The sequence below is a fragment of the Tympanuchus pallidicinctus genome, unplaced genomic scaffold (assembly GCF_026119805.1).
Source record: "Tympanuchus pallidicinctus isolate F22 unplaced genomic scaffold, pur_lepc_1.0 scaffold71, whole genome shotgun sequence".
NCBI lineage: Eukaryota > Metazoa > Chordata > Aves > Galliformes > Phasianidae > Tympanuchus > Tympanuchus pallidicinctus.
Genome location: NW_026294793.1, coordinates 112501 through 140471, shown reverse-complemented (window position 1 = coordinate 140471; position 27971 = coordinate 112501). Strand labels below are relative to the sequence as shown.

The following is a 27971-nucleotide window of genomic DNA, read 5'->3' as shown; positions in this document are numbered from 1 at the left end:
TCAGAACGGGGGACAGGGGAGGGAGCGGGAGGGCGGGGGGACAGATAGGTGGAGCCTGGGGGTCAGAATGGGGGAGGCGCAGAGGGGAGGCCCGGAAGAGAACGACAGGGATCAGAACGGGGGAAACGAAGGGGGAAGAAGGGGGAGGGAGGCGCAACCCCGGGGGTCACACAGAGGGACGGGGGGGGTTGCGGGCGATCCGTGGCAGGGGGAGGGGAGGAGGGCAGTGAAACGCACGGGGTGGGGGAGGCGGGGAGACGCAGGGCAGCCGCCCCCGCCGAGCGGAACCCCGAGCACCGCAGCGACGTCACGAGGCCAACGCAGAGCGGCACGCGGCCCCTGCAGCACCTGAAGCCCGGCCCCCGCCCCGGTGCCCCCCGAACAGCCGCCTGCAGAAGCCGAGGCGGCTCTCGGAGGCCCGGCTGCTCCGCACGGCCGCCCCCTGCTCGGGTCGCGGGGCTGATGACGTCACTCAGCGGGGACGGCGCCTCGCCGCAACGACGGAGGACGGCTCGGTTCCGCCTCCGAGAACAGCTGGATTCCGACGGGGGACGGACGGGGCCGGCGGCGGTGCCTTCCCCTGACCGCCCGGCGTCCCCGAGGCACGGGGCGGCGGAGCGCCGCTTTCTCCGCGCGGAGCCCCGCGGCTCCGCCATCCCGCCGGCCCCATCGCCGTCGCGGCGGCCTCGCGTCGGCAGCCGCCGTTGGCGGGGCGCCCGCGCTCGGCCCCGCCCCCTCGCCTCTCCCATTGGTCAGTCCGCCGAACGGGGCGGGCAGTCCGGGCGGGGTCCTTTGCGCTCGGTCATCGCGTCCTCACCGCGCGGCTCCGCCCGGCTGCCCGCGGCGATGCCTGTCGTCGTGCGCCCGCTCCGCTTCCGGGGCTCCGGCTGCGGGGACGTGGGGGACCTCAGCGAGGCCGAGCCCGCGCCGCCCCGGCCCCGCTCCGCTCCGTGCGGGCCTTCCTGGAGAGCGGCGAGCGCGGGCTGGCGGCCGCCGGCAGGTGGGGGAGCGGGGCGTCCGGGCGGGCGGCGCGGCCCGGCGATGGCGCTGGGGAACTCGCTGGAGACGAGCGGCTCCGCGGGCGCCTTGACGTCGCGCTGCAGGCGGCGGTCGCGAGGCCGGCGCTGTGCGGAGCGGGACGCTTCTACGTGCGTGCTGGAACTTTCCTGCTGGAAACAGCGCAGAGCAGCGCGGCACGATGGAGAGATGCGTGTGAACTCGCAGCCTGGTGGTACCTGAACGCTTTCCGTGTCGGTCCCTGTTCCGTTTGTGCCTGCAGTGGTTGCAGTTGAGTGCTCTCGCTGTGCACGCACTGAACGCCTGCGTTCCAAAAACTAGCTGCTGTTTTTAAGGCTGTCTCCTCGCCAAATCTTACTCTTCCGTACTTGTTGGAAAGATTTCAAGTGGGGTGAAGAAAATCTCAGCTGTTTCACTTGTCAGCAGTGCAACGACTCTGAAGGGCTAACGAGTGTATTTGCTGTAGGCTGTTCCCTTCTCTGTAATGCAGCCGCATTAACTGACATTAAGGTTATTGATACGGGAGGGAGGGGAATGACCCGAGTAGCTCTCGCACACTTCTTGCATAGACAGCAGAGCTTGATGAAGCTGAATTCTGTGCTTTATGGAATGCAATCAGTTTTCCTTTTGCACAAGTGCTTGCGCTCAGAACATCGCTTTCTCTTGTGCGCTCTTACAGCTGTTTGCAATCGTTCAGTTTCTCACCTCGTGTCCTTTCCTGAAAAGAAACAAGCTTGTTTCCTAACTTGTAAGACTAAATGAAGAGATTTGCTTTTTGTTGTCAAGAAGCTGTAGCAATTCTTTTCTTTGCTCGCCAGATTCCTAAACCAAAGTCAAAACTAATAAGAGGAGATGGGGCTGGGCAAGATGTGCTGGAAATGTTGGCCTGCGACCGAAAAAGCCAGTGTGGTAATGAAACCAGTAATTACAGATGTTCCGTAGTTCTGCTTTAATCTTATGAGCAGCTCATGTCAGAGTTAAAGGCTTGTTAAAGAGCACGCTTGGCGTCTTGGAACACACCATGAAACGTTCTGCATTTTGGCTGCGTATGAATTGCAAGCAGCGGTTTGATCCTGACACGTACTGGGCTTTTTCTTTGTGTCTGCAGGACGTTAAGATAGAATTTGACTTCCAGTGTCTCCTAGTCTGCTGGTTTCTGCCTACTAATACACTATTTGTAAGCACTGCTCGTCCCAAGTGTAAAAGAAAATACTGCTCTTTTCCTGTCACTTCTGTTCCCTTCTTTGTTCCAACAGGTTTGCTGCTTTTTTTTCTTTCTTTTTTTCTTTCTTTCTTTTTCTTTTTTATTATGGTAAAGCTGAGGCAGTCATTTTCAGTCTTCACTGTCCTATGGGCTGTGGATGAAAACCAAGAAAACACCGGGCATCGGGCTGAATTGTTCCTGAATAGGTGAGACTGACAGCTACTTATTTTGAGGACAATTGCAGCGCCCTTATAATAAAAATTCACAGTAACTCTGGAGAACTGGATTTGAAAATGCCTTGGGACTGCTGTCAGCCCATATGCTAGAAGAGTGGCTTAATTACAGGGAGAGTGTAAGGAAGAAATTTGCAAATATCTGAAGGGAAATCTTGCTTCCCAGCCGGAAGCAGCAGGAACAACCCACTGCATCAAACACTGTTGTCCTTGTTTGAGTGTTCTGATGTGACACCATGTTTTTCTAGGTCATAGGCTGCTGAACTGAAGCCACGGCAAGGAAGACTTCTTGAAAGCGATTGTGGAATCTTTTGCAAACAAAAGTGGTTTATTTACATTGTTTGAAAGCCTCGTTGGGAGTGGAGCTTCTAAAGAGAGATCTTTTCTCGGCACAGAGGCTGTGGGAGATGTCAGTCCCCAGGCACCAGAGCAAGGAGAACTTGCTGAACACGATATTGGTGAGAGGTGCTGCTTACACTCCGCATACACGTGACTCTGTATCAGAGGTTCTTCTCCAAGTGCTTCATTTGCAGCAACAGACCAGTGTCTGTCACAGCTGTTCATCTTTCCCCTAATGAGAGGCTGCTTTGCAAGAAGTTCCACCTTCAGCTGCGGCGGAGAGGCAGCGTCATCGTGCCAGGTTCTGAAGAATTTCTCACATACTTCCTGCTTCCACACTGTTGTCTTCTGGTCTGTTCTGATTCATTTCCAGTTGAAGCTGCCTGTTGAGCTTTGTGTGCTTGTACGCTGGTAAGTGCTGACAGGAAGGCCCGTACTTATTTATGTGTAATCTGTGAACACAGGTTAGAGGCATGAAAGCGAAATGATTCCAGGATGAGTTGTGAACTAATGAGGTCTTCCCGTTTTTTAAGCTTAACTTGAAGGTGAAGTCTGGCTTTGAATTTGAGCGTAACAAGAGTAGAATGCTGGTGGCCTCCTACTTGGCTCTTAGTGGTCGGAAACAGGTAGACTATTCAGGGTGCAAAGCAAGGAGGCTTATGGCCCTTTCTCTTTGTATGTGTGTTATATTTGTGCATCTGTTTTATATATGAAACAGAAGTTTATGCTACTGCGGCCTCTCTGAAGAAGTTTGTTCATCATGTTTTAAATACATAACGCACAACTTACAAAACGGTTTGTGCTTCTTGCTCGTAGGCCAAAGATTTTCCTTGTTGGAGAAGTGTGATGTTATCTCCATTCTGTGCTTTGTCAAAACCACTGACAAGTGCCAATGCACTTTGGTTGCGCCCTTCTGTGAAGTAGCTGTTGCTTCTGCAGGAGTTATTTGTGCAGTGTGAACAGGTGCAGAAGTCACTTGAAGAAGGCGGCATCTTACTTGGAACTTCTTGGTAGCAGCTTGTTAGACAGAGGCGAGCAGGTGGGAGGAGGTTGGTGGGAAGTGCTTTGCTGGGAGAAACGTTCAGAGCTCGCTCCTCTTGCAGTGAAACCCAGCTCTGATCAGAGGCAGGTCTTCCTGACTCGGACGCAGACCCTGGCTTCTCACAACCCTTGTTGTTGCACAGGTGCTGTTTGGATGCACAGCTGTGGTCTCCAGCACCTCGCGTGGCTTGGCTTGCAGTGGAATTCTGTGTCAGTGTTATTCCCACTGCGCAGATCGTTACAACAACTTTTTCACTCGCCCCACGAGACATCGAGACTGGAAACAGATGCTCCTGAATCCGTTTGCCTGTTGGTCCTTGAAGTAAGCAAGCTTCCCAAGTTGTTAAATGCATTTAAATGCCGGTTTTTTGGTCCCTAATTCCTTCTGTTTGTTTGTTTTTACCAAAGCAGGATTTTTTACTCGGGATGGTGTTCACTGGCAACTTAGAACTGCAAGAGAAGTTCAGCACTCAGCGTGGCACACATCAACCTCCTTGCTTGCCGTTGCTGCTGTGCAAGCAGAACTGTACTGAGAAGCAAAGGTCCTGGTGGGATGCTGTGTGTACTCTCATGCAGAAAAAAACAACGTAGGAATGCTTCAGTTGGGAAATATTGGAAGCAACCTTCTAGAGGGCTTCTGAATTGATTGCCGTGGGCTGCATAAAACCAGTTCCTTTTGTTTGAACGTTCAAGGTTTTTTGCTGCAGGGGTGTGAGATGGTGAAGAGCTTTGTAAAAACGGGCTTTACGTTTCTGATATTGCATTTGTAAAGAAGTACTGGCTTAGGACTAAAGCTGCTTGTTGTGTTCATCAAACAAATGACGTGTGAGCAGATGGAAAAGAGGGAATGCTAACTGAGGAATGTTTCTGGTGACATTCAGGCCAGACTCGGCAGCCAAGCTGAAGCTTCTTGTACAGCATGGATGGAGTACTGTGTGAGCCCTGGAGAGACACGGCCTTCACCTGCCTTAATTATACACTGGGCAAGAAGCCTGCAAGCAACAGTAAGTTAAGATTGTCTGTAAATAAGTACCGTCTGTTTTTCTCTGATTTGCAAACGTAACAGGCTAAATAAAATCAGATGAGAATGTAGTACTGAGAAGTGCTGCTGATTTTGGTGGCATGACTGGAGCAACCACCTTGCCTGACAAGTACTCTCTACCTCACTGCTCTGAACAGCACAGGTAAAAGCAACGTTGTTTTCTCCCCGTGTTACCTTCTGTGACTATAGAGAGACCTTCTGAAATACGTCCCAAGTGTCAGAGAAAAGCTCTTGAAACTTCTCGAGAAAACAACTGCATCAGAGAAGAAAAAGTAAGAATGACACGTTATTGGAATTTTCTGTGGCAGTCTGAATTTCTCTTCTTCAACAGGGCGTTAGCCTGAACTCGTGCGACCAGAAAGAATCTATGGGAAGAAGCGTCTGCTACTGGAAGGAAATTCTGCTTAGCTTGAAAACTATCAAAAAGCACAGAAGTATTCCTGAACCTGCTGATGCTCTCTTCAAGCATTTCCACAGTGTGGACATCCAGGTACTGACGGATATTCAAAGAGGAGAGTAAGAGGGGTTGTACGTCGCGGGCTTGCATGCCAATGGTTGGTTGGTGTTTTGTTTTGGTTGGCTTTGTGTGTTGATGGGTGGTGGTTGTCTTATTTTTTTGTCGCTGTGCTGCTAATGCTGAGGTTTGGTAGGATCTTTCTGTTGAACTCCTCGGAGTTTTAAAACTCTCTGGTTGGAGGACACTGAACTGCCTTAGCACCAGCTTTCTGAAAAGCTGCTTTCCTGTCATGCAGGGAAAGCAGGCATAGTCTGAACCTCCTCCTATCTGCCTACTTACTAGATGCTTACAGTCTTACACCGACTGTTCCAGGTGTCCACACTGTGTTGTGTGTGACTTGTCTGTGGCTTTGGTTGTAGGTCCTCCAGGTTGCAGCCTGTGAAGAAGAGGCACGTGTGGCTTTTGCAACGCTGGGTGCAGCTGAAGGCAAAACTGATGATGCTTTATTAGCCTTTGAAGCTGTTAACACTGCGGTTTCGCACTGGAACCTATGCACTGTAAGTCTGTAAATTGCATTACCTCAGAATGCTTTTCTGTCACTTGCGTTCTGACCAGTTCTTCCTGATCGATGTGCTGTTACTTAGCTTGGTCAAAGAAAGGCAGAGGAGGTTGAGAGTGATGGTGTGCTACCAGAGGAACAAGAAGAACGCAGAGCCTGTCTTGTTGAAAGGCAGCACTGCCTGATGAAGATCACTGAGGAAAGCTCCTCTGACCCGTCAGTAGCTGCCCAAGTCAGTACAAGAATCAATGCTTGTGTGAATGGTCCTCTTAGTTAATGTTAACAGGTGTGGGGCTTTCCTGGGGGAAAACAACAGCAAAAACACCCCGAGTTTCTGCAGAAAGCCGTGTGCGCTGTGCCGCCGTCGATCAGGACGCAGTCTCTTGCTCTGAGGAAGAATTGCCATCACGACTTGCGTTTCCAATCCATTTCTAGCTGCCGGTATCTGTTAGAGCTGTGACGGAAATGCTGGAGGCAGTGATCCGGGAGCCTGGGGAGAACGGTGAGGAGGGAAGTCTTGCCTCCAGAAACATCTCACGAGCTGCGCACGTGGAAGTGAAAGATGCAGTTCCATCACCCAAGAAGTTCTCTTTCTCACCAACTAACACCTACCAGCTCTATTAGCCGGTTACTCTTTTAGGGAAGTGTTCCTTTTGTGTAAGAAAATCCAAGTTCAGTAAGCTTTTCTTATTTTCTTTGCTCAGACTCTCCTGCAGTGGGCAGAAGATCACAAGTCCTTACTTCAAAAGCTGTGTCAGCAAGTGGAAGCTTTAAAGGTAAACAGCTTTTGTCACTATACTGGATGCAGAAGAGTTGATCTTTTTGTTCTGGTAAGTACTTTGTCACCCAAGCACTGAACTAAGCTTCACTTGCCAGGCTACCTCTTAACTCAGTGAAGAGAACTGCTATAAACATCCGCTTAAATTCAGGGCAAGAGTGAAACTTTGCCTACAAACTCTAATTTGGTACTCAGATATAGGAAGTAATGCTGAGGATTGTGTGTGCAGAAAGTTGTGCTTTCTTCAGCTTAGCTGTTGTCATCTTGGTTCTGGGTTTATTTCTAGCTTCAGGGCACAGTCTCGGTTTTGTAAAGCATGGGCAGATCGTGGATTATTGCAGCAGTTAACTCTTCTTTTTTCTTTTGTCTCAGATCTTGAACGTGCTTTTAAATAGCAAAGGAGCGTAGGGATCATTCCTTGGGTTTTCCCCACATACCTGTGTTTCATACGTTTCCATTCTCTTAATTGAAACCCTGTCTTTAACAGAATGAAACAGGGGAAATGAAACGTAACAGTTGCAGTGTAAGCGTGCCATCTCATCGCTGGCCTGCTGAAAGCTGTGGAGCAGATACTGTGTCAGATGGTTATGGGAGAGCACAACACCTTCGTGAAGCTCCTTGGAAGGGTAAGTCGATGCTGGATTTTTAATTGACCGCTTAGCTAAACAGTGAGACTTCTTAAAACCTTTCTGCAGTGTTCTGAGATGAATGAGTAAAACTGGTCCCTGGGGAAAGTTCATTCAAGTCAGAAATGAAAGCTGGATGCAAACCCTTTTCTTGGTGTTCAGTTGCTACCTCTGGCCCGTCTGTTTGCAGTAGCCAGTCACCTGCTGTGACTCGCAGTGTCTTGGAAGAACTGCTGCAACCAATGTACCACCAACAGAGGTGAGGACAAACAAATCTGCTCAAGCCATTTCTACTGATTTGTTGGAAACAGCTGGTTGTGATTCTGTGTGCAGCTGGGTATCACTGCGGTTCCCTAGAGAGCATTTACTACACTTGAGGTCTGCTGGAGACAGGCAGAAAGTTCCATTATCAGCTGATCTTTGGGACGTGGGGTTTGGGAGAAGCAGCCAGCAAAAGATGTTTTTAACGTGCTGGCAATGTCCTCTGCTCGTTGTCTGCGATGTTCTTTTCCCCAAAGTAGTGTGGGGACTTGCTGGTTTTGACTGTTTTGGTACTAAAGGAAATGAGTCAGTTCACTTACGCTTCTCTCCAGTCTGTGTGTTCAGGTACCATCCAAGTTTTGAACGTATGATTTCAGTTTAAACTGATGAGAGTTGAAATCTAATTTTAAGGTGCACCTTGCTATGAAGAGTGCACGTTGCATGGGCTTCAGCCCCCTGGTCCCTTTTTCTCCTTTTGCACGAGGAAGTAACGGTGTGTTTTTCTGTAGGCGCCTGTCTGTGGCACGAACGGAGCTGCACCTCAGCACGTCGACGTGCTCAGCAACAAGCGATCCACGCGCCGCCTCTGCACAGCACTTGTGCTGCTGTGCTTCCTCAAGGCACCTGTGGTGCACCTGTGTGTTTTGATGCTCCGTCTGCTGGAATCCTTTCTCCTCGTGGAGGTGATGATCGCTACAACTACGGCCTGCCCCAGGCGAGCGCAAATCCACCTCTGCCTGAAGCAGGCTGTTTTACAAGACCTGCGTTTGCACCCACAGGTTTAAAACCTGCAGAGTCCTGTGTCAGTGCCGCACAGGACAAATTAGGATCCGCCTTTGCGACAAAGGAAGGGCAGTGGGACTGTAACATCTCTGCAGTGAGAAATGAACCCGCTGCCCCAAAATGTGCTGCCCTGCAGAACGCAAACAAAACTCGTTCAGCAGTATCTCTTCAAGAACTGTCCTTTCAACTCGATGGGAAAACCCCAGCGTGTACCTCTCAGAATCTGGCAGATGCTGAAGCGGAGCCTGCAGAGGGAAGATGTAACTTCTCAGTGTGGATGCCTCCAGGTGGATTTAAATTTGGCATAGAGGAGTGCAATACAAATTGCGCTAAGGAAGACGATCCGCCCAAGGAGCGTACAGCAGGCTTGACAAACATGGATGGAAAAGACAAAAATGAACTGCCCTCAGGTGGTGGAGTTACACTCCAATCTCAAGAAACAGCAAACAGGGACAAGAGTGAGCCCAGCTGTGAGAAAGGCACGTGGATAACAGCTCATGTTTCTGGTACGAACGCAGCCAAAGCGTCTCCTTGTGGTGCCAACTCTGTAGCTGTGCTGGAGGAAGCTACCAGGGAACACAGCGACCTCAGCCATGGTGGTGATGGTTCTGATGCCGCTGTAGAGGCCTCAGAGGCTTTAAGCACCTGTGAAACGCCAAGAAAAACCGTGGTGTCTGCTCCAAAGTTTGTATTGAGGTCTGAATGTGTCAAGAGCGTTTTCAGTAACGAAAAGACATTCCCATCTGGCAAGACCTCGGCCATCGGTTCCCTCTTTGGATTCGGCTTTAATCCTCCAGGAAGGAGCGCTGATGGAATTTGAACATCTCAGAAAGCAGAGCAGGAAAAACCGGGAGTGGCTGAAGCAGCCAAAAGCTGCAGTGCAGCTCAGGAACCTTGGGAGAGCGAGGCATCCAAGCTGGCTCCTCCAGCACAAGATGGGCCCTCCGACTTCTCGTTTAAAGTTCTGGAAGAAGGTGAGCGTTAACTGAGCTAGTAATTTATTCAGCTGTGCTGCTCATTAGTCAGTCATTCATTAGTGCTGGTCATTGAGTTCTTCTGTCTTAATAGGACGTCGATTCTTTCAGTGCCAGTGCAGGTCTGTGATCTCCAAATCCTAGACTTTCAACTTGAGTGATGCTGAGCTGTAGCTGTTTGCACGTGAGAGCAGAAACGTGCCTTATGCAGGATTCAGCGTTGGTCTGCAGTGAGACAGGGAGCTGCGGGTAGGATTTTGGAATGTGTGCGAGGCGCTGTTTAAGATGTCAGGGTGAAGTGCTGAGTGCCTTTTTGAGCTGAACTGGCAGTGGATGTGCGCAGGCCTCGCTCTGACTGGCCACTACGAGAGCAGCACGTGTGCTTCAGCTTCAACTCGAGTCATCCCTTCAACTCGGAGGCATCCTGCTGCTCTGCCTCCATTCCTTTCCGGTAGCTTTACATCTTTATGCCTTGGATTGCCCTGGTTTTTCTTGTGCTTCCCAGAAGAGATGTGAAATAAGTTCTGTTCAGTCGCTGTGTCAGATCTTCTGGAATTTCACATGCTCAGAGCTCATCGGTAGTACAGCTGCTGCAGACAGCTTTCCGTTTCTGACTGGCTTTTGCAGTCCTTGGTTTTGCTTTTCCTCTGCAGATGATTCCCGTGTGGCTCTTCCTTGTAGCTGTGTTTTGTTTGGTGTAAGGCCATCACTAATTCTTGTAACGGTATGAAAATGCTGACCTGTTCCTGGTCTGAGACTTGAATTTCAAAGGGAAGGGGAAAGTATAGTGCTGCTGGAACCAACAGACTCTAACAGTACTTCAACTGAGAAAACCTGTCATCTTCCATTTGGCCAGTCACCCTTTCTGAGGCTGTGAGTGTCTGTATAGTAATAAAAGGTGGCACATATTGGGCTACCAGAAATATAAGTAAATGTCAAAGGAAGCTGGTGTCTGTAGTGGCAGTGGCAAGTTTGAAATCTTCATTATTGCGCGGAGGTTCTTGGATAGCAGCAGAAAACCAAAGCATGGCAGATTTACAGTTCCTTAGTTATCCTGAATGAGTGTCTTTTTATCTAAGGATGCCTTTTCAAAAGCTCTGAATGCAAGATGTTCTGAGTATCGTTAGGTTGCTTCATAATGTACGTGCCAGAAATGATCTCAGTATTTAGCTGTCTTATCAGCTGTTTTCCACTGATGTTTGTTCTTGGCAGCAGGCCCCCCAGTCAAACCTGAGCTGCAGAGGGAATGTGTTACTGCTTCTCAGGTGTCTCAGGGAGAGAAAGGAAACAGCTTTGCCTCCTGAAGTAGAAACGGCTTTGGCTGGTAGAATTCCTCCTAGCAGGTATGTAAGAGTGGAGGGATTTCAGAGCAGTTTCCAAGGGAAATGGTGCTCGTTTTGGAATCGCACTGCTCCAAAGGCACTTCAGTCTCTTGTCGAGTCCAGCTTGAGTGTGTCTTAAGAGTAATGAAGAGTTCTTGTTTGTTTCTTTCCCCAGTTGTTCGCTTCCCTTAATCCCTGTTACTTAGCTGCTCTGAAGCAGTAGGAGCTGTAGGAGCTGTAGGAAAGTTGGAGACTGAGAACTTTCAGTCATGATTTCTCTGTACTGCAGTTGTAATTAGAAATGGAGAAATTTATCAGTTGCTGGGAGGGAGGGAGGGAGAGAGGGAGGGAGAGGAGGGGGGAAATGCGGCTTTATTGGAGGGAGCGGTTATTCTTAGTGTCCAGCCTTAATGTAGTTTGAAAGTTAGGCTCTCATGGCTTATTTGCTTCCTGTTTTATTAATCGTGCTGACTTATTCTTCCTTCCTTGTACAGATTTACATACTGAGCAACCAGTGAACAGCAGCGGAATTTGTGCAGTCAGCTGCGAGCAGCGAAGAAGCAGAATGCACAGAAACTGCTCACGTATCTCAGGATTTACCAGGAGGTGGTGATGCAGCTTTTTAGGAAGGAGAAGAACTGCAAGCTCAAGTAGAGATGAGTTTAACTGGAAGTAGCCTTGCGTAGCTTTGTAAGGCTTAACACAGTTGTTCGTGTCTGGATTTCGTGTTTGACCCTAGCGTGCCTAATAGGATGAGAAGCTTGCAATGACTGTAATCTTCTAGTTTGGCCTCCTGTAAAGAACAGACCTTAATTGCAGGTTAGTGTAATGATTCAGAGCACCAATAAACAGTAGGTGGTGTCCTTTAATTGGAACAGCTGATCTGGTGAAGTCTGCAGAATGTCGTCTTCCTCTTTCTTCAATATCTGTCTGCCTTTCCTCATCTCTTCATCACAGTATGACTTCTGTGGGGTTCTTCTCGCCTTACCTGCTCTTTTTCTCCTTCGGTGTCACTTCTCCCACCAGAAATGCTTGTCTGTCACGCGTTTCTGCAGTTCTTCCAAGTTTTTCTGTAGCTTTGGAAGATGTGTCAATTGAAGAATGTTAAAAGCCAGTAATGCGCACGTAGAAAGCGTGGAGGACATGCAGCTGTGAGGCCTCCGTTTATTATTTTCAGTTGATTCTTGTTCTGTCAGATGCCAGCATGAAGTTATTTCACGGTCTTTAAGAGGAGAGCACCTGGGATGCTAACAGTGCTGCGTTATCACTTAGCACATCATTCAGCAGGCCTGAAATTTCGCTGGGGAATTGTGGCCAGCACACTGGATAGCTTAAGAATCAAACAACTTGCTATGCAGCGTGGTGCAGGCAGTGTTGCATTGCTAAAATGAATTTCAAACGCTGGAACTTGTTGGGCTCTTCCATTTGGAGAAGGCAGGGCTTTTCATTCACTTCAGTGCATGATGAGCGTCGAGCTGAGGGTACAAAGCCACTGGAGAAGAATGTGAAGGAATTGTCTTCAAAGAGAGGGCAGAACTTTACAGCTGGGCCAGAGATGCCGCTCAGCGGAAGGAGCTCTTGGAGAGCTGAAGCTCCTCTTCCGGACACAGCAGAAGTATTCCAGGAGCCTCGTGAGAAGGGGCCGAGTTGCTGAGGTGTGTGCAAAGCATGTCATCGCCACAGAAATGAACTCATTGCCCTCTGAGACATCAAACTGCTTGAATTTGGACAGCTACAGGTGATGCTGGTGAGTCGGTTGGGTGGTTTTTACAGTTCTTTCCGGTCTCTCCTGCAGTCGGTTTGGCTTTGTTTTACCCTGGAGATCCTACAGAACAAAAGCTGCTGATCTCTGGCTGCAGTGAGTAGAGCTAAGGAAATCTCTTCTTGGGTTTGTTTTCAGACGGTGAAGTGGAAGTAGAGCGAGTTGCGGTCAGATTAGAAGTTCAAGACCTGGCTGATTCTTTCGAGAGCAGATTGAAGAATGCCAGCAGAGCTTGTCAGAGCTGCAGAAGGGCCAGCTCTCTGTGGCAGCGGAGCTGTCAAAGGACACCGGCCCTGTTGTTGTGTATTTGGACGTTTCTGCCAGCGATGAACCTTCAGGACACACAGCCACGGAGCTGCTTTCACACATTGTCCCTCGGACGGCTGAAAAGCTCAGGGCCCTGTGCACAGGGGAGAAAGGCTCGTGGATTCAGGAGTACCACGTTTCACAGGATAGTTAGTGACTTCCTATGTCAGGTAAGCTTAACGTGAAGGCTTTTCACGGAGAGAAAAAGCCCACCTGGGCTGCAGCACCGCATGGATCCTGCCTGAAAGTGGGCTTTTCCAGTTTTTGACTGTAGTGAGAGTAGCCAAAATCAGCAGGGCTGCTGTCAGCAGCGACGCCTCAAGCTTTCCCGACACTTCTAGAGAGGATCACGTTTGATTCTTGGGGAGCTGTGACTTCATGGGAACGCCACAGCCTGCGTGTGAGACTTCATTTTGTTCGTGCTGTTATCTGCCTGATGGCTCCTCTTTGACAGCTGTTTGATTTGTGGGCTCTTAGAGCCAGCTTTCAGCCTTTGGCAGCAGCAGGAAGCGGAGCTCCCGACGTGTTGTAGGCAGCGTTTGCTCTGCTCAGGGGCCTTGGCTGCAGCGTGTGTGCAGAGAACAGCGTGCGTGTTTGGCATGGCTGTGCAGCAGAGAACAGAAATGGTAGTTTTGTCATTTTTCAGTGCCTCCCAGGACAGCACTCTGTGGTAGATCAGAAATTGGTGTGCGTGTTGGATTTGCTGTTTAGCAGGTGCATTCTCCTGCTGCATCTCTGTGCATCTCTGTATCCTACTGTACTTTGACTGCAGGAGTTTTCTCGCAGTAGGGTCAAGGCCACCCAAACTCAGGTCTGTTGTGCTTTCAGTATGGAGCCCTTTCAAGGCTTGATTAAGACCTGGCAGAGTAGAAGCCAACGCTGTGTGAACGACAATTCAAGAGTGTCCTTTTCTGGAACTGCGCTCACAAATGGTCAGAATTCACTGTAGGATGCTTGTGATTGTTTTGTACTATTAAGTTCTGTCCATGAGAGCTTGTTCTCCCTATTCTGTCAAAAATACTGTTAGGAATTCTTGATGGTACTGTGCTCTCAAGTATGCAAACCTTTTTTTCGTATTAGAGGCACAATTTTTATATCAATGCATCGTAGCAAGCCAGATTTCCTTTCCTCCTTATGGAAAACCAGATGCTTTCAAACATCTTTCCAGTGTCATGAATAAAGGCTCCGTTCTTAAAACCTGTATCCCCTCCGTTGTGTGAAGGCTTGAGCGGGGTGGAAAAGCAGCCAGGCAGCCTGCCTTCTTTTGTAACACTGTTGGGATTTTGGGCTGTGCCATGGGTTCAGTTGCTCGTAGTCAACAGCGATTCCTTGGAACTGTCATTCAGTTCCAGTGTGTTTGTTTTGTCTCGATTAGTTTTGCTTTTCCACGTGCCGCTGCCCACAGGCACAGCCCTGCTGCTCAGAGAGCTGGGAACAATCCCTAACTTGAGGCTGCGCAGCTCTGCCTCGCGAGGTTCCGTCCACCCCTCGCTGGCAGGGTGCAGCCATCAGCCTCCCTGGGCTCTGTGGCAGTCCTGGGCCCTTCACACATCCTGTTTGTTCAAGTTCTTGGTAGCGTACGCCGTGCTGTGCTGTGTCTGATGCTCAGCTGTGAACGATCCTGATCATCTGCTGCAAATGCACTCCTGCGCTGCTGCTGGTGGCTGATCTGAGTGAGCTGGCCAGGCAGTGGCCAACCAGTTCAGGCCCACATTTGCTGTCACGGTGTGTGGTATCGCGCTCTTCTTCCCGTTTCCCAGCAGATCACAGGGCCTTGCAGCAACAGGGTGTTGAGATCCGCGCTCTCTCGCCCGGTGTGGCTCCCTCCTGCACCGGGCACGAGGTCCAGTGGGAACAGCACAAGCATTTTTATCTGCTTGCTTGGGCTTTTTAGAAACCCCGATGGCAGAGGGCTTGCTCAGCTCAAAGCCAGAAAGAACTGGACTTGCTCTACTGAAACAGTGAAGAAGAGAGGCTGGAAAGGTCAAACGCCAGAAGGAATGAGGATTGCTGGGCCCAAAGCCGGAAGGAAAGGTCCTTGCTGGGCTGGAATGAATAGAGAAGGGTTTTGCTGCTCCTAAGCCCAGAAGGAAGAGGGCTTGTAAGACCATACCCAGAAGAAAGGGGGAGTGCTGGGCAACAAACCAGAAGGAAGGGGCTTGCTGGACTCAAACCCAGAAGGAAGGGGCTTGCTGGTCCATACCCAGAAAGAAGTGGGTGTGCTGCGCCACAAAGCAACAAGAAGGTGCTTGCTGGGTCCTGAACTAGAAGAAAGGGGGCTTGCTGGGCCACAAATGGAGAAGAAGGGGGCTTGCTGGACTTGGTTAGGGTTAGAGTTAGTTTTAGGTTTGGGGCAGTGAAAGCTTAGGTTAGGGTTAGTGTTAGAGTTTGGTGTTAGTGTTGAGTTTTAGGGTTATGCTTGGGGTTAGGGTTTGGGCCAGGGTAGGGTTAGGGTTCGGTTAAGTTTGAGGGTAAGGGTTAGGGTTAGGTTCAGTGCTAGGTTTACATTTAGGGTTAGGATACAGCTGGGGTTAGGATTAAGGTTAGGATTAGGGTTAGTGTTTGTTTTGGGTTAGGGACTGGGTCAGGGTTAGGGTTGATGTTCAGGTTGGGTTAATATTAGTGTGAGGGTTAGTATTTGCAGAAAGGTTTAGAGCAAGGTTTCAGGTTTGCATTAGAGTTAGGGTTGGGGTTAGAGTTTGGGGTTAATTTTGGGTAGTGTTAGGGTTAGGGATTGGGTTTGGTTGAGGGTTAAACTTATGGTAAGATTTAGGGTTGAGCTTAGGGTTAGGGTTTGGAATTAGGTTTAGGATTAATGTTGTGGCTAGGCTTAGAGTAAGGTTTAGAGTCAGGGTTATGTTTAGGGCAGGGTTTGGGTTAAAGTTAGGGTTGTGGGCTAGGGTGTAGTATCCTCTGTACAGATTCCATTGTGATACACGACTGAACCATTTGCCATTTCACATTTAATCCTTAGGGGCACCGAGTCAATGGGGGTTTCACGTGTTCTCATGTTCAATACAGAACCAGCAGTGGCAGCAACGATGTCGAGACAACGACTTTCACAGGCATGAGAAGTAATGGAGATGTGCACAGTTCTTCCAGCCGCTGTGCAAAGAGCGAATCCAAACCAGCGCTCTTCTTTACAAGTCCCTTCATGCTGTGAGGTTTCTGCCAACGGTGGGTGTGCTTACAACAGAGACATGAGGTGAGCTCTGGGTTTTACTGACTCTTTCTGTGATGATTCTACGATTACTTTTGACCTTTTCATTTTCCTTTAGTTTTCTTTCATTGTTATTTTGTTCCAGGCGTGTACCTGGACAGAGCCCAGCAGTTCCATGATACCATTGTGTCCGTGATGCTTTCCTAGTGAAGGGAGTTTCACCTGGGTGATACCTCCTTGTACAGCCAAATGCACTGAAACAAAACGAACCTTGCTGTTATTCCTTTCATGTGGTCATTTAAGTGGCCATTTTAATACAATGTATTTTAATCAGAGAGATGCCAGTCAGTCAGAGATCCCCCACGACATCCTTATAGCAAAGCTGAGGAAGTGTGGGATGGATGAGTGGACAGTGAGGTGGGTTGAGAACTGGCTGACTGGCAGAGCACAGAGGGTCGTTGTTGGTGGTGCAGAGTCCGGTTGGAGGCCTGTAAGCAGCGCTGTTCCTCAGGGGTCTGTGCTGGGTCCGGTCTTGTTCAACATCTTCATCAATGACCTTGATGAGGGGATAATGGCCACCCTCAGCAAGTTTGTGATGATACGAAGTTGGGAGGATTGGCTGACAGCCTGAAGGCTGTGTTGCCATTCAGCAAGACCTGGACAGGCTGAGAGCTGGGCAGAAAAAAAAGGGATGAGGTTTAACAAAAGCAAGTGTAGAGTCTTGCATCTGGGGAGGAATAATTGCATGCACCAGTACAGGTTGGGGGATGAGCTGCTGGAGGGGAGCTCTGCGGAGAGGGACCTGGGTGTCCTGGTGGATGACAGGTTGCCATGAGCCAGCAGTGTGCCCTTGTGGCCAAAAAGGCCAATGGCATCCTGGGGTGCATTAAAAAGAGCGTGGCCAGCAGGTCGAGGGAGGTGATCCTCCCCCTCTGCTCTGCCCTGGTAAGGCCTCATCTGGAGCACTGCGTCCAGTTCTGGGCTCCCCAGCACAAAACAGACAGGGATCTCTTGGAAAGAGTCCAGCGGAGGGCCACCAAGATGGTGAAGGGCCTGGAGCATCTCTGCTATGAGGAAAGGCTGAGAGAACTGGGTCTGTTCAGCCTGGAGAAAAGGAGACTGAGAGGGGACCTGATCCAGGTCTATCAGTATCTGAGGTGTGGGGGGCAGAATGGCGAGGCCGGACTGTTTTCAGTGGTGAGTGGAGACAGGACGAGGGGAAACGGCTGGAAACTGCAGCATAGGAAGTTGTGCACAAACATGCACAAGAACTTCTTTACAGTGAGGTGAGGAGCACTGGAACAGGCTGCAGGGAGGTGGGGGAGTCTCCTTCTCTGGAGATGTTCCAGACCTGCCTGGATGCCGACCTGTGCGACCTGCTGTAGGAACTGCTTTGGCAGGGGGTTGGACTCGATGAGCTCTGAGGTCCCTTCCAACCCCTACAATTCTGTGATTCTGTGAGATGAAGGAGAACAGAGGTGACAGTAATTGTTTCAATCTGGTGCTACAGCTGTAGCCAAGATCTTTATTGCACATAAGGATACAGCACTTCCTCTTCTATCAAGTGCAATAAGCAGCGCATTTCAACTGGTTCTAGAACATCACTGTCCTCTAAAGCTGGTGGCTTTTCAGCTGTCCCTTGAAAGGCTGCTCAGCTGCAGTGCCAAGCATTTCTTTTCTGGTGTCGTTAGCTATAAACGTTCTACTTCTGCCGTTACAGATCGTGGACAGGTAGATCACAGCTGTGTGGTGTTCATGGGTACAGCTGAGAAAGCATTGATGCTGCTTCCCTCGAGATGTCAGTCTCAGCAGATGGCACTGCAGTTAAACTTCTGCCACCAGAGAAACTTTTGCCTTTGTACTTTAACAAGCTCTGGAAACAAGGCGGTGTCACCTGGGAAGAGTACAGGAACGCCGTCCGGACTTGCAGACGTGGGATCAGGGAAGCCAAGGCACAGGCAGAACTGAACTTGGCAAGGGACGTGAAAAACAATAAGAAAACCTTCTACAGGTACATTGGCCAGAAGAGACAGGCCAAAACGGGCGTACCTACTTTGGTAAATTTAAAAGGAGAACTGGCTTCAACAGATGAAGAGAAAGCTGAGGTGCTGAATGAGTTCTTCACCTCGGTCTTCACTGGTGGCCAGGATTCCAGTCTTCTTCACGTCCATGAACCCTGCATCCCCAAACCTCTATGTGGGGACCAAGGAGGTAAATCCCTCCCCACTGTAAGGGCAGAGCAAGTCCGACAGTGCCTCCTTAGACTGAATGAATACAAGTCTATGGGGCCGGATGGCTGCATCCCAGGGTCCTGAAGGAGCTGGCTGAGGTGGTTGCCGAGCCGCTCTCCATCATATTTGAGAAGTCGTGGCTGTCAGGTGAGGTCCCGGATGACTGGAGGAAGGGTCACGTCACTCCCATATACAAGAAGGGGAGCAGGGAGGACCCGGGGAACTACAGGCCGGTGAGTCTCACCTCCGTGCCTGGGAAGATGATGGAACAGATCCTCCTGGACAACATGCTGGATCACATAAAGAATGAGCTGTGATCCGAGACAGCCAGCACGGCTTCACCAAGGGAAGGTCATGCCTGACTCATCTTGTGGCCTCCTATGATGGAGTGACGGCATTGGTGGATGAAGGGAAGGCGACCGATGTCATTTACCTGGACCTGAGCAAGGCCTTTGACATGGTCCCCCACCACATCCTCATCTCCAAATTGGAGGGAAGTGGATTTGATGGGTGGACGACCCGATGGATGAGCGATTGGTTGAAAGGGCGCAGACAGAGGGTGGTGGTCAATGGCTCTGTGTCCAGGTGGAGGCCGGTAACAAGTGGTGTCCCCCAAGGGTCTGTCTTGGGACCGGTGCTCTTTAACATCTTTATTAATGACATCGATGAAGGAATTGAGTGCACCCTCAGCAAGTTTGCTGACGACACCAAGCTGAGTGGTGCGGTTGATACGGTGGAAGGAAGGGATGCCATTCAGAGGGACCTCGACAGGCTGGAGGGCTGGGCTCGGGTGAACCTGATGAGGTTCAATGAGGTTTGCATTGGGGCCGGAAGAACCCCAGGCACCCGTACAGGCTGGGAGGAGTGGGCCTTGAGAGCAGCTCGGCAGAGAAGGACCTGGGGGTCCTGATGGACGAGAGACTGAACATGAGCCAGCAGTGCGCTCTGGCAGCTCGAAAGGCAAATGGGATCCCGGGCTCCATCAGGAGAGGGGTGGTCAGCAGGGACAGGGAGGTGATCGTCCCTCTCTACTCGGCTCTTGTGAGGCCCCATCTGGAGTCCTGTGTCCAGGTGTGGAGCCCTCAGGACAAGAAAGACAGAGAGATCTTGGAAAGGGTCCAGAGGAGGGCGACTGAGATGAGCAGGGGGCTGGAGCACCTCCCCTATGAGGACAGGCTGAGGGAGTTGGGCTCGTTCAGCCTGGAGAAGAGAAGCTGCGGGGTGACCTCATGGCAGCCTATCAATACCTGAAGGGAACCTACAGCCAGGAGGGGAGTCAACTCTTCAGAAGGGCTGACAACAGCAGGACGAGGGGAAACGGATCCAAGTTGAGGGAGGGAAGATTGAGGTTGGATGTTAGGGGGAAGTTCTTCCCAAGGAGAGCGGTTAGGGCCTGGAACGGGCTGCCCAGGGAGGTTGTGGATGCCCCGTCCTTGGCCGTGTTCAAGGCCAGGTTGGACGGGGTCCTGGGCAACCTGATGTGACTGTGTGTGTTTGGTGGCCCTGCTGGGCAGGGGGTTGGAACTGCGTGATCCTTGAGGTCCCTTCCAACCCAGGTGATTCTGTGATTCTGTGTGGGAAACCCACGGTCCTCACAGGGTGGATGCGGAAAAGAAATGGAGCTGAGATGCATCTGTGTGCTGTGAGTGCTATTGCTGAGGACAGGGAGGAGCCCCAGCTGATCAAAGGGCTTTGGTAAGAACAGTGGTGAAAGCAGGAGTGGAGATGGAAGGCTTGGATTGCTCTCGGAGGAACGGTGGAAGGGTCAAATGTTCTGCAGGTTCAGCACGCGCTGCGCCCTGCCTGCGCCCTGCCTGGTTTTTTGTCCTTTCCTTTTTAGGGTAGGAAAACAAATTTCTGGGGCAGGAGAAGAAGAAATGCAGCAGTCTTCTGTGCACGGCTCATTTTGCGTGAGTTGCCAGGTGCTGCTGTGGTAATGGGTGCTGATGAGGCAGCCTTCATGGCAGGGCTGTGGCTTTATTTTATGTCAGAATTTGAGGCCTACGATTTTCCCACTGTGAGTGCCTGTTTTAAATGATAACAAGTGATCTGAAGATTAGCTTCCCTCCTTGTATCAGAATCACGTATTGACTTTTGATATTTGTCTTTCTATTCCTTTAGCAACTGGGGTGTGGATGCTGCTGCACGTATCTCCCATTTTGCCCTTCTGCTTTGTGTAACAGAATAGCAAAACATGCCATCTCTGTGTGCAATTTCTGAAGTAAGTAAAGTGAAATACTTCCAAGTCAGTAAAATACTTCAAGGTTCCCTAAACTTTGGGTCTGGGAGGTGACCACTCCTTTGTCTATGATGCAAGCACAGCGGTGATGCAGGCACTCGCTGAGGTCACAGTGGCTGCCGGGCTGGGAGCGTTTGTGCCCCAGCTGGGAGCAGAGCTGGTGCTCTAGTGAGCGTGGTGCACACTGAGACCGAGCTCTGTGCTGTCATGGAGAGATCTTCCTGTGAGAGCCCACTGGAAGCAGCGCTGCGGCGTGTGTGAGAGCTGGGCACAGCTCCGGCTGAGCAGTGGCCAGGTGAGCTGGGGTTGGTGCTGGGTGTCTCAGCAGGAAAGCTGGGCTGGGGTGGGCAGCTGCGTCAGCCCTTGTCCAGGCTGGCGGTGAGACAAAAGGAGTTTTCTTCACGACAGCAACACCAGCCGTGTGCTTCAAGGTGCAAAACTATGGAGGAGATGGAGAAGAACGCTTGCTGTCAGAACTCATGGCAGCTGCACGGGAGCTGGGTGTATTTGGGAGACAGTTCTCATTAGTAGTTGGTTTGGAGTATTGCCCTGCCCGATAGCTTAAACTGCATAGCAGAGGAAAGCTGGGAAAATGCTTTTTCCTGTTTTTCACTTGCAGGTTCTTTCTTCAGGGTTGGTTTACAAAAGGAGGTTTTGGGGACTGAGGCAGTTGAAGAGTGAAGCCAGCTCTTTCCACCAGCGGGGGGTCAGTCCCTGTGGAGAGGACCCCAGGAACGTGAGCTTCCTCTGAGACGTTCCCCACATGTCCCAGCAGGGACACAGACGCGGTTCCCATTCCTGCTTTGCGCGTGGAAAGGTATGGCTGGGTTTCCCTAACTTGGGTTTTCTTCCTTTCTCTGGTTTTGGAGGGGAAGGGGTGGAGCAGGGGGAGCCCTGCTGGTCCTTAGGGAGCTCAGTAACCAGTGGGCTTGTGCGGTGCAGCACAAGGACAGCATGGCCAGGCTCCTTCACCTGGTGGGGCAGGGTGGGAGCCGAGAGCGGGCGCTGCCCTCCTGCCATCTGTACCTGGTTATGGTTTGCCACGTTTGCTCTGGTTTCTGCTGAGAAGTTTGTTCTAGCTGCCTGCAGCAGGACAGGGTGGGGAAGGAAGGATGGTGCAGAGCTAAGGCTGCGCACGGTAATTTTGCACGGGTTGAACTGTGGCACCTGAAGACCCTGTTTCCCTTGGAAGAATGCTGGTGTTTGCAGGTGTGTTGGTGCAAGCCCTGCAGTGCTGTCTGAGAGCGCCTGTCTGCTGCACCTGAGCGATAAGAAAGCTGGATATGCCCAGCAATTGCAGCTTGTGCAGATGTTGTGAATGCGCTCCCAATGTTTCCTTTAGTGAGAACTCAGCGCTCTCTGGCACGATCTGGAACACTGCATCTCTTTGCAAACGTTGGTGCCTGTATCCATGGCCCTCCTTTTTTCTCTCCTCAGAAGCAGCGCCGTGCTGTTCCCCATGCTAGGGAGCAGCAGCCAGCAGGCTGCCCCAGTGCCAGCTGGGCCTTGCAGCGCGCAGAGGGACGCGATGGGGACGGAGCATCCTTAGCACCATGCACAAGTGAGTCTCTTCAGTCCTCTGTCATGAAGGATGGAGGAATGAGTGTTACTTGTGAGTTGGTGCAGTGCTGTAGGGATGTGCAGTAGCCATTGTGGAAGCATTGGGGAGGCTGACAGTGACAGCTGATGGCAGCAGTAAGACAGAAGTCTGTGTGTAAGTGGTGGCGCTCAGAGCTGAATGAATTCCCTGTAGAGACCAAAAAATCCATGTCTCAACTTGTGCAGCGTTTTGTAGCGTTTTGTTTGCTGAAGCAGCTTTGCTCTGCAGAATGCAGAGCTGTCAGGCAGCCCTGGGTTCCTCTGCTGCCACCTGAGCAGGAGTGAGAGCAGTAATGCTTTGTGTAAGCGCACTGCAGTTTAACCATCAGCTTCTGTTCTGGCTGTAGAACAGTGTCTTTTGGTTTTGGGGGTGGATGTGGGCTAACAGGACAGCGCTGCTCCTGGGAAACCAACACTCCATCTGTTGTTGTAGGGACGGAGCCTGCGCGTCCATGGAATGGTGCTGGGCATGGGGGGAAACGGAAAGCCTCCCCAGGTAAGAAGCTCTTGTGAGCTGTGGTGTGGGTACTGCCTGTAAACAGGGCTGCGTGAAGGGGCGTGTGATGGAGGAGAGGGGAAAGGGCCCTGCAGATGTCTGCTGACTGCAGAAATGGCGGACCATTGGAGCAGCAGAAGGGCAGATTGAAGAAACGACGCTTGAGGAGCAGAAGTTTGTGGTTGGCTGTGCTAAAATGTTCCTGCACAGAGATGCTCTTCATGTCTGTCTCGTTTCCTTTCTGTCAGGAGCTGATGACAACAGGCTTGCAGGGAGGCAGGGGAGGAGCAAGGAGAGTGGCCCAGCACCCAAGAGAGGTAGGACACGCAGCAGGCATCTGGGTTTGGTGCCCTGTCTTTCTAGTTAGGCTTTCTGTCTGCCCTTTCCTGGGACTGTTGTCATTGCATGTTGCTTGAGGTCTTAATCCCTGGGGATTCCAATTACCTTTCCTGTCCCAATTGACAGTGCAAGCCCACAGTTCACCCAAGATCCTAAGGTGCATTGCTGTGAACACTGGAGATGAGATTTCCTAGTATCGTGGCCTGTTTTGCAGACTGCAGGTAGTGCTGGACTCATTACATGTTGCTGCTTCCCCTTTCTTGTTTCTAACAGGGAGAGGTGCTGAGCCAAATGGCGAAAGCTCCGTGCAAACTCCTCTCCAGGCTGGAGGGCTTCCTGAAGCAGCAGGTCCCAGCAGAGGGGGAACAGCTGCTCCTGCAGTTGCCAACTGCTCCTCCTCCAAGATCGTGGTCGCAAGAAAGCGCAAGGGAGTGGAAGAGGAGGAGCAGGAGGCAGAGCTGGGACCTGCCAACAAACAAGTGAAAGTGGAGCACAATGGGGAGAAGGCTCAGAGCCCTCATCAGAGCAGAGGTGCTGTGCCAGCTCCATCAGCACAGCCTGGGCCTGCCCCAGTGCCGACCGAGAGGTTCCGGACCTCAAAGCGAAGAGGTAAGAAGATGCTGCAGCTGCCCTGCTGAGGTGCTTCCCTTGTCAAGCACGTGGAGTTTGCTTGGGGTTTGCTTTGCTTTTTCTTCCCTTCTGCAGGGAGGGGAAAAGAGGAGAAGGCTACCAAGTCCAAAGGATGTGCCAGAATGTGTCATCCTATCTTTTCCCATGAAGCCCACGATGGCCCTCTGCTCGTCCCACTGCAAATACCCGTTCCTGAGAGATTTCCCAGGCTGTTGTCGTGGTACCCGTGTTTCCGTGGTTTTGCTATTGACAAACTGAATTTCTCTTCTCTTGCTCTCTAGAAAGACGACGACGACAGAAAGAAAGGAGAGCAGAAATGAAGAAGGCTGCTCTCAGAGCTGCTGCTGCACATGCAGAGGTGAGTCCTTGGCGAGCACAGACACGGCTCTTGTTCTCTGTCTGTCAGACATGAAGGGGGTTGTGGAATACTGGGGGAAGCGGTGTGCTGCTTTGACACTTGCCTTGTTTCTTTCCAGTTCTCCACCATGAACAGCCTTGTGGAGATGATGGAGAAGCTGCAGCTGAAGGACTGAGCGGAGGAGCATCAGCAGGCAGCGGCTTTGTGGCAGCAGCCCAACTTGGCGCTCTGGGTTCAATCCATCAATAAACAATTGGAGTTTTGCATTCACAAGGAGCGCATGGCCTGATTTGTCCAGCAGCACCCAGTGAGCTGCTGCTCCACCTCCTGGTTATTGCTCCACCTCCTGGTTATTGCTCCACCTCCTGGTTATTGCTCCACCTCCTCGTTATCCCACCACCTCCTGGTTATTCCACCACCTCCTGGTTATCCCACCACCTCCTGGTTATCCCACCACCTCCTTGTTATCCCACCACCTCCTGGTTATTCCACCACCTCCTCGTTATCCCACCACCTCCTCGTTATCCCACCACCTCCTCGTTGTTCCACCACCTCCTCGTTATCCCACCACCTCCTGGTTATCCCACCACCTCCTCGTTATCCCACCACCTCCTCGTTATCCCACCACCTCCTCGTTATCCCACCACCTCCTCGTTGTTCCTCTCGCGGCGCTGGGTCAGAACTGCCACAGCTCCATCAGGGAATGCTGCAGGGTACAGAAGCAATGGACGCACCAATCCTGGGCCCTGCCCACAGACGCACTGTCTGAGCAGTTAGAGAGCAGCTCCATAGAGCCGTCTGACTTTCTCGGGGCAGCACTGAGCAAAGTGAGCGTGTGCCCCTCAGCCTGCAGGCGTCTCTGCTGGGGGAAGAGAGGCTCCGCTGGCCGCCTGATCCCGGAAGGCAGAGCTGTTCTCCTGACTTCTCTGCAGTGCTGCCTTCCTTCATCGTCCCCCCTTTCTTCAGATATTTTGATGCTACTTTTCACCCTTTGGGGCGGAGCTTGAGTGACTCTCATCATTGCAGAGCTTTGTACTGAGCGGAGTGGAGTTTTCTGGCTTTGTTTCTACAAGCCTAGGCTGAAAACCGCAGCGTGCGTGCGAGATGGGAGTCCTAGCACTCTGGAAGTGGATAAGTGTTGGGATGGAGCTGCTTTTGGTTTTCTAATGAGTGCATAAGGAGCAAAGTTTGCCAACAGGATGGTGTTTGCTCAACTAATGACTAGGAGCGATATGCAGAGGAAGATGGCAGTTGGCAGATGGTGCATGGCCAGAGCTGTTGTTTCTGTCCTGCAGCCGGGAATGCTCCACGCCGAGGGGTGCGGGCTGTGAGAGGAACCTGTCTGTGGAAGCGTGGCCGTTCCTCCCGTCTGATGGGGCAGAAGGCAGGGACAGGAGAGGAAAGCTGAACAGATGTGCATTTTCGTCACGGCTCTTCCTGTGTGGGAAATGAGCTGTGCCACTGTGCTTCTTGGTGCTGGCTAGTTCTGGAGCTGTGCCTTCGACTTGATGCTCAGCTGTTCCTGTGTGCAATGCTCCACACTCGGACCCTGCAGAGCCCAGAGGCCTCCTTGGCTGCTGTCACTCACCTGGAGCTTGCAGGGTGCTGTGCGTGCTGGATGTAGCTGCTTCCAGCTGTCATTTGCAAGGCCCTGTAAGTGCGCTGGGTTCCAACAGCAGTCAGATGACACAGATGAGAAAGAAGCAGGAAAACGTTTATGTATTTATTTTTACATCACAGGCTTGGATCTGCAACCAAGCCTGTTGTGCTGTGGAGAGCAGTGGAAGCCGTTCAGTTGCATGACCAAGGGGTGCAGCCTGGTTCCCCCCTCCCTAAGGGGGAGGCTCATGGAAGGGCTGGCTGCCTGCAGGGAAGGAGCTCTGCTGTTTTGTGCGCCCTGTTGCTCAGAATGGGGTCAGCAGTTCTGTGGAGATTTCCTGGGTTGAGTCCTTTGTGTTTCTCGGGTAACTTAAAGCTGTGTCTGCTCTTGCCTCTGTTTGCAGCTGCCGCGCCTCTGGCCTTGGCCCCCACAGAAGCCCCTCCTGGTTGTCAGTGGCAGCTGTTAGCTGTGCAGTGCCAGCAGTCTGTGGAAACGGCAGCACTTGGGAGGATGACACAGTTTGCCTGATTTTATGCTTTCTGGATGCGGTCAGGTGAGAAAGCGCTGTGCTTGGTGGCACAAATTCCTTGGCCAAAGGACGCTTTGGAGCAGAGGTTTGCTGTCAGGAGGCCTGAAAGCATGGAAGGAAATGCTGCTGTGCACTGGGCCCAGAGACATCAGCTCCCAGCACGTCAGGGACTGCGGACGCCTGCAGCCTCTGTGTCTGTCGGGGATTGCTCCAAGGGCTCTGCAGGCAGCTGTCCGTGGCTGTTTTGCTTTGTGAGGGCATGGGCACAGCTGACAACACACTGATGGTGTCCTGCTGGGAAATGGATGCGCTGGATGGCAGAGGAGGATTCTGAGCCCAGTATGGGATCATCTTTGTTCCTTCGTGAAGGTGAGTGTTTAAAAGTGAGACACTTGAAGCTGGATTTGCAGGGTGCCTGGAAGGAGGTGACTCTCGCTTGATAGCAGTTGGGTGTTTCAGAGCAGCTGAGATTAAGGGGACGTCACAAATCATGTTCTGAGAATGTTCCTGACCGTTCTGAGTTGTTCAATTGTCTACAAGAATGCAAGCAATGCAAAAAAGCAAAAGCAGAACAAGCACGGCATGTCCTGCAAAGAATCCAGCTTTCACAGAGACTGACAGTTCCTAACGTTCCTTTTTCTTCTTCTGTCAGTGACTGAATTTGCTCTCACCTCTTCTCTCTGCACGTGACTTCCCACTTCTTCTATCTTTAGTTCTTCTTGGGTTGAACTTCTCTCTTGTCTGTTTCTCCTCCTTTCTACCTTTGCAATCCCTTCCCTCCCTTCTCTTTTCTGTCTTTTCTAACTTCTCCTCTCTGCTGCCTTCCTCCCTATTCTTTTTTCCTGTCCTTTTCTTTCTTTTCTCTGCACCGTTATTTCTCCTCTTCCTCCTTCTGCACTTCCTGCTCCTCTGTTCCCTCCTCTCAGTTCTCCCCTGCCTGTTCCTGCTCTTTTCCTCTTCTCCTCCTCACTCCTCTGCCCTGTTTCTGCATTATTTCATCCTCCTGCAGCAGCGGCTCATCTGCTCTGCACTTCTCTCTCTGTGCTGTCCTCTGCTCTTTGAGTAATTCTTCCCTCTGTCCTTGCTCCTCTTCAGCTGGCTATTAATTCTCCACATCATGGCTCCTATTGTGCTATTTTTTCTTCTCCATATTCTCACTCTTCCTTCACCTGCACTCCTCTTCTGCCGTTCGTTTTTTCTCTCTGTCCTCTCTCCTCTTTCTTCTGCATTCTTCCTCTGCTTCTCCACTTCTTCATTCCCTGCCTCCTCGCTCCTCTTTCCTCTGCATCAACACTGCTCTTCTGTTGTGCTTTTGTCCTTTTTCCGTACTTCTCGTTCTTCTGTAGCTGCACTCCCCTTCAGCTGTTCTTTTCTCATTCTGTCCTCACTCCATTCTTCTGCATCTCCCCACGTCTTCTGATCTTCTTTACAGTCTCCTCACTTGTTTTGCATCTGCATCTGCACTCTTCTCCCATTCATTTTTCTGTGCTTCCTCCCTGTTCTTTCTTCTGCATCTGAACTCCTCTTCTGCTATTCTTTCTTCCTGCTAATCTTTCTTCCCTGTATAATCATTCCTTTTTCTTCTGCATCTGTCTCTGCACTCTGCTCCTGTTTTCTTCTCTTTTCTCTCTTTCTCCATTTGCACTCTTCTGCTGCTTTTTTTCCCCTGCCTTTTCTCTCTGTCACTTGCATCTGCACTACTCTTCTGCTGTCCTTTCTTCCCTCTATCCTCACTTGTGCATCTGCACTCTCCTAAGGCTGATCCTTCTGCCTTGTATTCTCCCTGCTCTTTCCTCTGCATTCTCACTCTCCTGTTTGTTTTTTGTTTCCCTTGCATCCTCCCTCCTCTTCTGCTGTTCTTTCTTCCTTGTTTCCTCGCTCCTCTTCTGCATATGCACTCCACATGTGCTGTTCATTCTTCTCTGTATCCTCACTGCTTTGTATTCTGCATCTGCTCTCCTCTTCTGCTGTTCTTTCCTTCCCTGTATCCTCACGCATCTTCCTTCTCTGTTTGCTCTCCCCTTTGCTGGAGGCTGTTCTTTCCTCCTTTAATCCTCACTCTTTCATTTGCTGCTCTACTCCTCCT

At 51.1% G+C, this 27971-nt stretch overlaps 2 protein-coding genes and 2 long non-coding RNA genes across 4 annotated transcripts; all 4 read left to right on the top strand.

Moving 5' to 3' along the window:
• The first annotated feature begins 874 nt into the window (after positions 1–874).
• LOC128072898 (E3 SUMO-protein ligase RanBP2-like) lies at positions 875–9325 on the top strand. Its single transcript, XM_052667125.1, is given in 14 exon segments — positions 875–1250; positions 1836–1926; positions 3978–4156; positions 4716–4838; positions 5208–5366; positions 5753–5890; positions 5978–6124; positions 6328–6509; positions 6599–6668; positions 7158–7296; positions 7459–7500; positions 7503–7555; positions 8067–8108; positions 8111–9325. Coding segments are annotated over 13 exon segments (2520 nt in total). The 5' UTR covers positions 875–1250; positions 1836–1895.
• A 1823-nt stretch (positions 9326–11148) lies between these two features.
• Positions 11149–12623, top strand: LOC128072900 (uncharacterized). The gene is made up of 3 exons (XR_008202499.1): positions 11149–11286; positions 12126–12383; positions 12537–12623. It is a non-coding gene; the product is annotated as an uncharacterized LOC128072900 (long non-coding RNA).
• A 91-nt stretch (positions 12624–12714) lies between these two features.
• On the top strand, positions 12715–16123 carry LOC128072901 (uncharacterized). Its single transcript, XR_008202500.1, has 3 exons — positions 12715–13104; positions 15726–15909; positions 15983–16123. It is a non-coding gene; the product is annotated as an uncharacterized LOC128072901 (long non-coding RNA).
• Positions 16124–20640: 4517 nt separating this feature from the next.
• Positions 20641–24269, top strand: LOC128072906 (uncharacterized). Its single transcript, XM_052667130.1, has 8 exons — positions 20641–20861; positions 20967–21151; positions 21772–21895; positions 22367–22429; positions 22678–22746; positions 23042–23377; positions 23680–23756; positions 23875–24269. The coding sequence occupies exons 2-8, from the start codon at positions 21098–21100 to the stop codon at positions 23929–23931; spliced, it is 780 nt and encodes a 259-aa protein (XP_052523090.1). The 5' UTR covers positions 20641–20861; positions 20967–21097; the 3' UTR covers positions 23932–24269.
• The last annotated feature ends 3702 nt before the right edge of the window (positions 24270–27971 follow it).